This window comes from Lytechinus variegatus, chromosome 1, assembly GCF_018143015.1.
Source record: "Lytechinus variegatus isolate NC3 chromosome 1, Lvar_3.0, whole genome shotgun sequence".
Lineage (NCBI taxonomy): Eukaryota > Metazoa > Echinodermata > Echinoidea > Temnopleuroida > Toxopneustidae > Lytechinus > Lytechinus variegatus.
Genome location: NC_054740.1, coordinates 33,902,878 through 33,916,582, shown reverse-complemented (window position 1 = coordinate 33,916,582; position 13,705 = coordinate 33,902,878). Strand labels below are relative to the sequence as shown.

General features: G+C 35.1%; 2 protein-coding genes and 1 long non-coding RNA gene across 3 annotated transcripts; all 3 read right to left on the bottom strand.

The window, feature by feature from the left end:
- Positions 1–796: 796 nt before the first annotated feature.
- LOC121412075 lies at positions 797–1,444 on the bottom strand. Its single transcript, XR_005969561.1, has 2 exons — positions 1,171–1,444; positions 797–859 (listed from the first exon to the last, which is right to left on the bottom strand). It is a non-coding gene; the product is annotated as an uncharacterized LOC121412075 (long non-coding RNA).
- Positions 1,445–1,447: 3 nt separating this feature from the next.
- On the bottom strand, positions 1,448–4,674 carry LOC121412054. Its single transcript, XM_041604968.1, has 2 exons — positions 4,417–4,674; positions 1,448–4,105 (listed from the first exon to the last, which is right to left on the bottom strand). The coding sequence occupies exon 2, from the start codon at positions 3,879–3,881 to the stop codon at positions 2,271–2,273; it is 1,611 nt and encodes a 536-aa protein (XP_041460902.1). The 5' UTR covers positions 3,882–4,105; positions 4,417–4,674; the 3' UTR covers positions 1,448–2,270.
- Positions 4,675–4,693: 19 nt separating this feature from the next.
- LOC121412065 lies at positions 4,694–7,921 on the bottom strand. Its single transcript, XM_041604980.1, has 2 exons — positions 7,665–7,921; positions 4,694–7,353 (listed from the first exon to the last, which is right to left on the bottom strand). The coding sequence occupies exon 2, from the start codon at positions 7,127–7,129 to the stop codon at positions 5,522–5,524; it is 1,608 nt and encodes a 535-aa protein (XP_041460914.1). The 5' UTR covers positions 7,130–7,353; positions 7,665–7,921; the 3' UTR covers positions 4,694–5,521.
- Positions 7,922–13,705: the final 5,784 nt, after the last annotated feature.

The following is a 13,705-nucleotide window of genomic DNA, read 5'->3' as shown; positions in this document are numbered from 1 at the left end:
CCCAGCTCTAATGGTAACAATTTCATTGCTTGTTTATCTGACATACTTCGGAACAACATGTTTAAGAATAAAGATTGTTTTATTATGGGAGATTTTAATATAAATATTCTTAAATGTGCCTCTAATAATATTGCCCATGAGTTTATAGAAACATTTTTGTCTGCCTCTTTCTTGCCTCTCGTTACCAAACCCACTCGTGTTGCAAATTTATCTAGTACTTTAATTGATAATATTTTTTCCAATGTTGTTCCTCATCCTGATTCATACATTATTCTTTCAGATATAACTGATCATTATCCGATCATGACTTCCTACAAATTATCGCAACCCAACAATATTCACGGCACCCGCCCTCTTCAACGTATAGTTAACGCACGGAATTTATCTAGACTGAATGATAGTTTAGAAAATGTGGACTGGTCTTGTGTTCTTGATTCTACTGATGTGAACTCTTCATATGATAAATTTATTACCTTACTTAATAGGCACATGGATACTTTTCTTCCAAAGCAAAGAAATAACAAAAATAATTACAAGAAAACACCTAGACTTCCTTGGATATCAAAATCTTTACTTCGTTCAATAAACCGAAAAAATAATCTATATTATAAATACAAATCCAAACCTACTGAAAGAAATAGAGATAAATATACATCTTACAAAAACACGTTGACGAGAATAATTCGCTTAGAAAAGAAAAAATATTTTACTGTGACTGCCGCACTTTACCCTTGGTAACCAATGCGGAGTTTCAAAGTCAATACACTCCAAAAGAAATATATTCACAAAAATGGCGTTGGCTTATGTGAAATGGTGCTTTATTTCATCATCCCAGACGAACCAAGATTGAGATAAAATACTGCAAATACAAACAAAGAAACATATAATAAATCATAATGTATATATAACAACTGAAACTAATAACTAAAGCACTAAAGAATAAACTTGCCTATTCATACAAATACTATACTACCAAGGACTCTTAATTCTACAACAAAATGAAATACGTATTGATCTACATTACTTTACAGGTTAATTAAATAAACTTATAGAGATAACTATTTTCTTATAACACTCGATATGTCTGTTAAAAATACGATCCATTGCAAGTATGTCAGAGTTACATGTATATCGCATTATATAATACTAAAAATTACTGAAAAAACTTACCAATTGGAGGCTTTAAGCAGATTACACCTTATATAGCAAACTTGTAAAATCTAGATGAGAAGCTTGTCAAAAGTACAAATTAGGAGTTCTATCTCTTTCTCTGAATCTCTGTCGCTCTCTCTCTCTCTGAAAACTTTGATACAACTGATAGCTGAAAGCTTTTTCTCTCTATATAAAGCATGCAGAAACTGAACCAACATAGATTATTCTTTTACTAAGTTCTTAAGTTACTTATTGTTACCCAATTAGAGTTGCTGGTACTTTGACCATGTCTTACAGAAAACCAGACAATGAACTTGATTAACCCATTCAAATTGGAACAATATAGGGTGGACCTACAGTTTGCTCTTTGGCTTGGCTTTCTCTAAGCCTATACATTAACACATATAACCTGCCCTATGGGACTTAATGTAGAAAAGGATTAAGAATGAAACATCTAGGAAAGTGGAAATTCAATTAAAACAAAATATAACAAGAAATGTTAACAGCCTAAAAATTACATATATCTCACTGCACACTGCTGCAGTGACATGGCTCCTTTAACTGATTGCCATCAGTTACCTAACTAAAAACACACACAACATCAACTATGTCTGAATATCTCAAATCAACCAATAAACTCAAAACCATATATACATGTAAGATACTTTAACTTATCACCTATCATTATTGAATTTAATAACAAAAATGTGAACCATAACATTCCAATCCCGTCGCTGTCAGGCACAACAAAATTAAGACATATCTTCTTAACTACTTTGGATACCGGTACACTAAGAAATCTCAGCCATTAAGCGTTAAGTATAAAAATCATATATTGTATTATGCCAACAGATTCAACAAATAAAAGAAATCAAATCATTTACTTATGCATATGTACAGAAAAACTGGAAATAAAGAGAACTATACTAGAAGAAGATAAAGACTAGCATGTGAACAAGAAAATTAGAAAACAGGAAAGATCGAAACCATATGAAAAACTGAAATGACAACTCCAGTGAAATGGTTAGACTAATACTGAAAAAGAAACGAGAAAAGGGAAAGAAGAGATTGAAAGAGATAAGAAAATGGAAAACAAAGAATTACATCAAATCAAATGTTCATTTTGTGTTGTTGGCTCCTTGATCGGGAATTCCCTGGTCTTCTGTCTTTTTTGACCTGTCTTCATGTAAACATGTTAGGTGTCTACCTCTACAGATTCTACACATTCTCTTGTGCATACATTCCCTACCACGATGTTCACATGTAAGAGCACAACCAAAACACAACATTCTCTTAAAGAAAAATAATTTCCTTTCTGCGATAGGTTTCATCATGAAACTTGCACATGATTCAAGGTGATGGCTTCCATCACAGAAAGGACATGTCGAATTTCCATCCTCCATCCCAGAGATAGAAAAAATCCGTGCATTTTCGTTTTGAGCTCGCTTTGATAGGTTTAATCTTAAAGGTTCCAACTCAGGAATGTTCGCTCTGTCTGCTGCTTTCTTCACAAAACCAACGAAACACGAGAACGAGGGATAACTTTGGGGGCTCTTAGTCTCGCGCCAGCTATCAATTTCCTCTCGCCATTCATCTTCCAAGTACTGTGGCAACTTTGCCACGAGCTTTGCATTCTCTTGGGGAAAGTCCAGGATTCCAAGGTTCTTGACCTTCGTCTTGGCTGACAAGACCTTCTGCAAGAAGTCGGAAAAGTCTCTCAATCCACTTGCATCTTTACTTTCAATACCTGGCCATGAACAGAGCTTTCTGGTGTAAGCAACACTGAGAGCACTTGGGTTGCCAAACCTACTATCAATTTCTGCACGAGCCTTCTGATAACCATCATCCTCTCCTAATAACAAATAGTGTTCAACAATTTCTTTAGCCTTTCCACAAACGTAGGTGTTCAAGTAGTTCAATTTATTAGAGTCACTGATTGGTTTAGCATCCACCATGCAATCAAATGCATTCTTCCACAAGGGATAATTCATCGGTTCACCACTAAACATTGGAACATCGATCTTTGGTAGTTGGCTAGTTGCTGCCAACTGGTTACTTACTTCACTTTGTCCAATAGCAATGCGGGTGATTTGGGCGACAGAAGCTTCTAGCGATGATACTAAACTGTCCAACCCAGTAGGTACCCATGGGTTACTGAGATCAGATACTGCCTCGGTTTTCTGATGAACTCCTGTCTTTTCTGACTGATGGGGGTGGATCTTTTCTTGGGAATCAAAGAATCTCTGCATTCCCTCACTCTTCTCTTCCTTTCTCATTCCTCTAAATGAAATCTCTGAATCACTTTCGCCCAATTCTTCATCTTCAAATTCCTCTAATACTTGCTTTATGGCACTCAATTGAGCTAAACGTTCGCGTCTAGCTAGGCGATCCTTTCTCATTGCAATCTCCTTCTGTTGCCGTTTGAAGGTAGCTTCTTCCTTATCTAGTTGCTGTTGAAGAGCTATCCGTCGCTTTCTAAAAAGTTGTTCGACTTCTGTTTCTTGCTGCAACAGTTTTAGATGGTCACCTTCAAATGACTGCTTAACTTTAAGAGAGGCTTCATATTTCTTAATGGACAGTCTCTCACTCTTCACTGACTGAAGAGAACTTGCATGACTCTTTGCCACTTGGCTAGTTCTACTCTTCATGCTGTGAACACTTATCCCACTTCGAGTAGATCTATCTTCACGTATCTCTTCTACTAAGTTAGACTCTTCCATAGCCGACATCTTCCCTCTCAGTTTCTCCTAAAAGCCAGGACTGCTGGTGTCTGTCACGAACTGCTTTAAGCACTTGTATTTTATTGTGACTGCCGCACTTTACCCTTGGTAACCAATGCGGAGTTTCAAAGTCAATACACTCCAAAAGAAATATATTCACAAAAATGGCGTTGGCTTATGTGAAATGGTGCTTTATTTCATCATCCCAGACGAACCAAGATTGAGATAAAATACTGCAAATACAAACAAAGAAACATATAATAAATCATAATGTATATATAACAACTGAAACTAATAACTAAAGCACTAAAGAATAAACTTGCCTATTCATACAAATACTATACTACCAAGGACTCTTAATTCTACAACAAAATGAAATACGTATTGATCTACATTACTTTACAGGTTAATTAAATAAACTTATAGATATAACTATTTTCTTATAACAGTCGATATGTCTGTTAAAAATACGATCCATTGCAAGTATGTCAGAGTTACATGTATATCGCATTATATAATACTAAAAATTACTGAAAAAACTTACCAATTGGAGGCTTTAAGCAGATTACACCTTATATAGCAAACTTGTAAAATCTAGATGAGAAGCTTGTCAAAAGTACAAATTAGGAGTTCTATCTCTTTCTCTGAATCTCTGTCGCTCTCTCTCTCTCTGAAAACTTTGATACAACTGATAGCTGAAAGCTTTTTCTCTCTATATAAAGCATGCAGAAACTGAACCAACATAGATTATTCTTTTACTAAGTTCTTAAGTTACTTATTGTTACCCAATTAGAGTTGCTGGTACTTTGACCATGTCTTACAGAAAACCAGACAATGAACTTGATTAACCCATTCAAATTGGAACAATATAGGGTGGACCTACAGTTTGCTCTTTGGCTTGGCTTTCTCTAAGCCTATACATTAACACATATAACCTGCCCTATGGGACTTAATGTAGAAAAGGATTAAGAATGAAACATCTAGGAAAGTGGAAATTCAATTAAAACAAAATATAACAAGAAATGTTAACAGCCTAAAAATTACATATATCTCACTGCACACTGCTGCAGTGACATGGCTCCTTTAACTGATTGCCATCAGTTACCTAACTAAAAACACACACAACATCAACTATGTCTGAATATCTCAAATCAACCAATAAACTCAAAACCATATATACATGTAAGATACTTTAACTTATCACCTATCATTATTGAATTTAATAACAAAAATGTGAACCATAACATTCCAATCCCGTCGCTGTCAGGCACAACAAAATTAAGACATATCTTCTTAACTACTTTGGATACCGGTACACTAAGAAATCTCAGCCATTAAGCGTTAAGTATAAAAATCATATATTGTATTATGCCAACAGATTCAACAAATAAAAGAAATCAAATCATTTACTTATGCATATGTACAGAAAAACTGGAAATAAAGAGAACTATACTAGAAGAAGATAAAGACTAGCATGTGAACAAGAAAATTAGAAAACAGGAAAGATCGAAACCATATGAAAAACTGAAATGACAACTCCAGTGAAATGGTTAGACTAATACTGAAAAAGAAACGAGAAAAGGGAAAGAAGAGATTGAAAGAGATAAGAAAGTGGAAAACAAAGAATTATATCAAATCAAATCAAATGTTCATTTTGTGTTGTTGGCTCCTTGATCGGGAATTCCCTGGTCTTCTGTCTTTTTTGACCTGTCTTCATGTAAACATGTTAGGTGTCTACCTCTACAGATTCTACACATTCTCTTGTGCATACATTCCCTACCACGATGTTCACATGTAAGAGCACAACCAAAACACAACATTCTCTTCGAAAAGAATAACTTCCTTTCTGCGATAGGTTTCATCATGAAACTTGCACATGATTCAAGGTGGTGGTTTCCATCACAGAAAGGACATGTCGAATTTCCATCCTCCAGCCCGGAGATCGAAAAGATCCGTGCATTTTCGTTTTGAGCTCGCTTTGATAGGTTTAATCTTAAAGGTTCCAACTCAGGAATGTTCGCTCTGTCTGCTGCTTTCTTCACAAAACCAACGAAACACGAGAACGAGGGATAACTTTGGGGGCTCTTAGTCTCGCGCCAGCTATCAATTTCCTCTCGCCATTCATCTTCCAAGTACTGTGGCAACTTTGCCACGAGCTTTGCATTCTCTTGGGGAAAGTCCAGGATTCCAAGGTTCTTGACCTTCGTCTTGGCTGACAAGACCTTCTGCAAGAAGTCGGAAAAGTCTCTCAATCCACTTGCATCTTTACTTTCAATACCTGGCCATGAACAGAGCTTTCTGGTGTAAGCAACACTGAGAGCACTTGGGTTGCCAAACCTACTATCAATTTCTGCACGAGCCTTCTGATAACCATCATCCTCTCCTAATAACAAATAGTGTTCAACAATTTCTTTAGCCTTTCCACAAACGTAGGTGTTCAAGTAGTTCAATTTATTAGAGTCACTGATTGGTTTAGCATCCACCATGCAATCAAATGCATTCTTCCACAAGGGATAATTCATCGGTTCACCACTAAACATTGGAACATCGATCTTTGGTAGTTGGCTAGTTGCTGCCAACTGGTTACTTACTTCACTTTGTCCAATAGCAATGCGGGTGATTTGGGCGACAGAAGCTTCTAGCGATGATACTAAACTGTCCAACCCAGTAGGTACCCATGGGTTACTGAGATCAGATACTGCCTCGGTTTTCTGATGAACTGTCTTTTCTGACTGATGGGGGTGGATCTTTGCTTGGGAATCAAAGAATCTCTGCATTCCCTCACTCTTCTCTTCCTTTCTCATTCCTCTAAATGAAATCTCTGAATCACTTTCGCCCAATTCTTCATCTTCAAATTCCTCTAATACTTGCTTTATGGCACTCAATTGAGCTAAACGTTCGCGTCTAGCTAGGCGATCCTTTCTCATTGCAATCTCCTTCTGTTGCCGTTTGAAGGTAGCTTCTTCCTTATCTAGTTGCTGTTGAAGAGCTATCCGTCGCTTTCTAAAAAGTTGTTCGACTTCTGTTTCTTGCTGCAACAGTTTTAGATGGTCACCTTCAAATGACTGCTTAACTTTAAGAGAGGCTTCATATTTCTTAATGGACAGTCTCTCACTCTTCACTGACTGAAGAGAACTTGCATGACTCTTTGCCACTTGGCTAGTTCTACTCTTCATGCTGTGAACACTTATCCCACTTCGAGTAGATCTATCTTCACGTATCTCTTCTACTAAGTTAGACTCTTCCATAGCCGACATCTTCCCTCTCAGTTTCTCCTAAAAGCCAGGACTGCTGGTGTCTGTCACGAACTGCTTTAAGCACTTGTATTTTATTGTGACTGCCGCACTTTACCCTTGGTAACCAATGCGGAGTTTCAAAGTCAATACACTCCAAAAGAAATATATTCACAAAAATGGCGTTGGCTTATGTGAAATGGTGCTTTATTTCATCATCCCAGACGAACCAAGATTGAGATAAAATACTGCAAATACAAACAAAGAAACATATAATAAATCATAATGTATATATAACAACTGAAACTAATAACTAAAGCACTAAAGAATAAACTTGCCTATTCATACAAATACTATACTACCAAGGACTCTTAATTCTACAACAAAATGAAATACGTATTGATCTACATTACTTTACAGGTTAATTAAATAAACTTATAGATATAACTATTTTCTTATAACAGTCGATATGTCTGTTAAAAATACGATCCATTGCAAGTATGTCAGAGTTACATGTATATCGCATTATATAATACTAAAAATTACTGAAAAAACTTACCAATTGGAGGCTTTAAGCAGATTACACCTTATATAGCAAACTTGTAAAATCTAGATGAGAAGCTTGTCAAAAGTACAAATTAGGAGTTCTATCTCTTTCTCTGAATCTCTGTCGCTCTCTCTCTCTCTGAAAACTTTGATACAACTGATAGCTGAAAGCTTTTTCTCTCTATATAAAGCATGCAGAAACTGAACCAACATAGATTATTCTTTTACTAAGTTCTTAAGTTACTTATTGTTACCCAATTAGAGTTGCTGGTACTTTGACCATGTCTTACAGAAAACCAGACAATGAACTTGATTAACCCATTCAAATTGGAACAATATAGGGTGGACCTACAGTTTGCTCTTTGGCTTGGCTTTCTCTAAGCCTATACATTAACACATATAACCTGCCCTATGGGACTTAATGTAGAAAAGGATTAAGAATGAAACATCTAGGAAAGTGGAAATTCAATTAAAACAAAATATAACAAGAAATGTTAACAGCCTAAAAATTACATATATCTCACTGCACACTGCTGCAGTGACATTTACTAATAAACTAGAATTACATAAACATGACATGCAAAATACTTGGAAAATTCTTAAAGAAGCTATGAACATAGCGGATAACAAAATTGATATTACAAAAATATCATCAAATGATATGGTTATTCAGGATTGTGGTAACATAGCAAATATTTTTAATACTCATTTTTCTTCCATAGGCAAAAATTTGGCCAACAATATACCGCCCTCTCGTGGGCATTTCTCTGATTTTCTTGGTCCCTCTAACCCAAACTCGATCTTTTTAAATCCAACGCATATTCATGAAGTTATGGACATTGTTTCTCACTTAGGAAACAAGAAAAGCTCTGGATATGACGATATCAATAATATTATAGTAAAATCGATTATTCCATTCATTGCTGTTCCCCTAGTTCATATTTTTAATTTATCTTTAAGTAATGGGCAAGTTCCTGATTCTATGAAAATAGCTAAAGTTATCCCATTGTATAAAAAGGGGGACAGGTTGAGTGTTAATAATTATCGCCCAATCTCTTTACTACCGTGTTTTTCAAAAATTTTAGAAAAAATTATATATGTTCGAACTTTCACTTTCTTAAAAGATCATGATATATTCTCAAATTTTCAATTCGGCTTTAGAGAAAAACACAGTACCGTTCATGCTCTCTTGTCATTTGTTGAAAAGGTAGCTCATGCCTTAGATAAATCTTCTCATATGGTTGGTCTATTCCTAGACTTCTCCAAGGCCTTTGATACAATCAACCACGAAATATTACTCAGCAAACTTTTTCATTATGGCGTACGTGGCAAGGCCTTGGAGTGGTTTAGGAATTACCTTTCCAATCGAAAACAATTTGTTTCACTGAACGACCATTCTTCCAACTTATGTAACATTAATTGCGGTGTGCCACAAGGAAGCCTTTTGGGACCTCTTCTTTTCATAATATATATTAACGATTTTTGCAGATCATCTGAAATTTTGTCTTTCATAATCTTTGCTGATGACACCAATTTATTTTTTTCTGATAAAGACCCACACACTCTTGTTCAAACACTCAATCAAGAACTGTCTAAAATACTCGAATGGATTAGAAGCAACAAACTTTCTCTTAATATTGAAAAAACAAAATACATGCTGTATAGCAACACCTTAACTTCATTACCTAATAGTATTAAGTTTGATAATTTTCAATTGGTATGTGTATCGAATATTAAATTTTTAGGTGTCATTGTAGATAATAAGCTTTCTTGGAAGTGTCATATTGACAGTATTTGCAAAACAATGTCTCGTAATATTGGTGTTATGAATAAATTAAGAATGTTCCTCCCATCAACTTCCTTACTCACACTCTACTCTTCTTTAGTATTACCATATCTTCACTACGGTCTGCTTATATGGGGAAACACACATCAAACCTTACTTAACAGGATTTTATTGCTGCAAAAGAAAGCACTTCGTATTGTTTTTTCTTCTCACGTACGTTCCCACACTGATCCTATTTTTTTCGAAAACAAAATTTTGAAGATCAGTGATCTTTACTTACTCCAGCTTGGCCAATTCATGTACCAATACAATAATAATATGCTTCCTTTTATTTTTCATGACATGTTCTTAAAAAACAGCTCCTCTCACAATTACCCTACTAGAGGCCGCGACGACCTTCATTTGCCCATGCTCAGAACACTGTTCGCCCAAAATACATTTATATATAGGGGCCCAAAATTTTGGAACTCTCTTCACCCTGATATCCAGTTTTCCCCTTCTCTTCATTCATTTAAAAGAAAATTAAAATTTATTTTGTTACAATCTTACAAAACTTCACATTGATTTCTTTTCCTCCATAATTTATTTGTTTATTTATTGTTTACCTGTCTACAGGTTGCCCTCGGTGTTGGTGTCAGATTGACTACACTTCTACCCCCCCTCTCCTATCCTTGACTTTCTCTTTCTCCATTTATCCCTTCTTCGTTTTTCGCAGATTGTGCAGCAATGTTTGTTTATTTTTACTTTTGTTTTTTGTGTTTTGTTTTTGTTGTTTTGTTTTTTGTGTGTGTCTTCATGTCTTTTTTTGTCTTTTGTCTCTGCTCATCTTTTAATTCTAATTTCCTTTATTATAATTATTATTTATTTCTTTATTTCATTATCTATTTTGTATAGATATATAGTTATTTGTGTTATACTTTTTTCGTCTTGAGTGGTCCACACTATACAAGCCTTGCTTTTCAGTGGACCACTCCGTTTTTCCAACTTTTTTGATATAATCCTCTGTATCAGGTGCATATTCTATATATTTGGTTTACTTGAATATTTATCATTTATATTTTCTGATGTCATATTTTATTTATTGTAATTATTGCTTCTTAATTTTGTTGGAAAAATTGAATAAATGAATGAATGAATGAAAGTATAGGAATGAACAAATATATTAATAACTGAACAAGTGGATGAATAGATTAGTAGATTAACCTTGGTTTCCTTAAATATGAATACATACACATGCAAATTAGTCAATCCAAACAAAATAAATAAATATGTATTTAGGAATTAAAGCACAACAGGCAGAAATAGGTTACACCTGGTGGGTGTTCATAAAGCTGTTCGTAAGTTAAGAGTGACTTTAAGAACGACTGGTGATCCTTTCTTGTTTATAGTAGATTCATTGGCGACGGTTTAGCGCGTATATAAGAAAGGACCACCAGTCGCTCTTAACTTACGAACAGCTTTATGAAATGGCCCCCAGAAACTGGATACCTAAGAACAATCCCTTGATGAGAGCCCTATTCACCGTCTGTCAGATTTCACTTCATCATTGGATACTTTTTGTTTTGTTTAACAGCTGATATATTTTGTCTGTTATATACTTACGTGCATACCAATGACGAAGTTACAATTTGATTCATCCTTGAGAACGAGAAGACCGGCTATGACCGTCGGATACAGAGGACAATGCCCGCCAAAATCACCCTGAAATTCAATATGCAATCATAGTATAATTACTGTTAATGTAATTTGATCAGGAACATCGTTCATATTCATGAACATTATAAAAAAAAAATTTACCGAATAATTAAGAAAATGAAAGCGAGCATTATTGCCCCGATGTCTTGATATAGGTTTTATATAGTCACTGATAAAAAAATAGTGGGTAAATGGGTCATAGGCGTGGATTTTATATTGTTGTGTAAACGTTGTCTTTCTTGTAAGTACCATTCAGATCCTGCTAAACCAGGTTACCAATGGTAGTTTCCATTATCATGATAAAATTGCCATAGTTGTAAGTCTTATGAAACGGGCGCAACACAGGCCTATTCATGGTTTGGAAAGCACTCACAAGATATTTCTTTCTAACATTATGTTTCGATTGCTCCCATCGGGGATCAATCGTTCCTGAAAAAAAAATCCGTAACTTGAGAACAGCGGGGGGGGGGGGGCATTTCATGCTGTAAAAGTTATAGCCGAATATAATGAAAAGGTAAAAAAAAATTAAAAAGAAAAGAACAAAAATATAAATCCTTGTTCCATATGACGATATCTCTATTTTGCTCTTATGAAATTAAAGCTAACAGAGGTTAAGAGCTACACAGGGATGAGCCTTTTTATTACGGTCGACAGTAATCTTCTTTTTGACGCTTCAAATTCTATTTTCACCGAGTTTCCAATGTCATTAAAGCTATCAACACTGTTTGCTAATTGAAAATAATCGTTTTTTTATTTTACGACACACAAATTTTATTTGGATCAGGACAATTATAGCTGATAATTTCACAGAATATCATCTTTTGAGACACCAAATTTCACCACTCCCGTTGTACTTTGTTCAGTAAAAGCAAGCAAAGAACAAACTATTCGGTACGAGAGCACATTAATCATCGTTACTGAAACATTGCCAGTTGATAAATTTGATATATAGAAGTCAATATACACCATATATATTTCCTTGCTCTTCGAGTTACTAATGTGTCGTAGTGACATAGGCTTAATCTCTTTCATGACTACTTAAAGCGATTGCCCCTTTTAAGGTCTGAACATAAAACATTTCCAATCCTTGCTTACATTCGCAATAGTGGATTGGCGAGATAAGTCTGCTCTTCATGAATTCCTTAAAATGTCCCTTTTGTGGTATGAAAATAAAAAAAAAATTCAGCTCAAGCTTCGAGCTTGACTCATTTGGAAATACGTATGGTCTTAGTGATTTCCTACAAACAATCCTTAGAATGCCTTCTTCAGATTTGAATTTAAAAGAAATCAGCTCGCGCTTGCAATATTTGATTAGTGAGATATGTATCATGTTTATGATTACAATGACTACAAAAAATGCTTCATGTGTTTAGATTTAATTCAATAAGAAAATCAGCAAGCGCTTGGCGTTCGCATTAGGTAGACAATAATAATATGAGCGCCTTAACCTGACTGGTCTATTTGAGATGTATTGACGACTGGGGGGCATGATGCCCCCCTTCTGATCTCGGCCGCCGATCGAGCGATTGCGTCGAAATTGTGCACGCACATTCTTTACCACATACAATTCAAAGCCATGAGTCTAAAAAGAATCGAAAATGATTTTTTAAATCTGTTATGAATAAAATGCAAATTTATTTGTAAAAACATTATTTGCATATTTAACACCCAATTCACTTCAAATTTTCATTTTCCCAGATGTCATCCTCGTTGTCTTATTTAAAGGTTTCCACAAAGAAAATTTCGAAGGCCAATTTTTTACTTATGCATTTCTTTATTTTTAGAATTTCTTATGTATTTCTTTGTTTTTATTGTGTTTTTTTTCAATTAAAATTATTACAGACCAATTAACTAACTAAATCAGACCCTGAATTAATTAAGCAGAACAATAGGAATGAAAAATAATCACCCTTTAATGAATTTTATCTCACATAGACTTTGTACACAAAAAATATAAAAAAAAATGAACCATTTTCGGCATGACATTGTCTCATAAAAAGTCACGTGGCGTCACGACACTATCTGTATGTCGCGATTTTGGTCTCAAAAGTTGCGCGAGACTCCAAAGAAAAAACTCATAAAATAAAAGGCGTTTCGAAAATATCGCGCGAAGAGTTGAGGGGGGGGGGCATCATGCCAGCCAGTCCTTTTGGGGTTAAGCACATACCAAGGTGGATATGCGCTAATTTTAGATCTCGGGCTTGTTCCAGCTATGATTCTAACTATTTAATTTTGTAACAAGTTTCTTAATATTACTACTACAACCATGGACTTAGGTCCATGCTACAACTATACCACTGCAACTTCTATGATTACTTCAACTACTACTTTTACAACAACAACAGCAACTACTTACTACACTACTACTACTACTACTACTACTACTTCTACTACTACTACTACTACTACTACTACTTCTACTACTACTACTACTACTATACTATACGACTACCACCACCACCACCACTACTACTACTACTACTAATCCTACCACTACTACTACTACTGATAGCAATTCCATATTGCTATATTCATACAAACTTAAAACGCATGAAATGGGTCAGCTGGGCGTT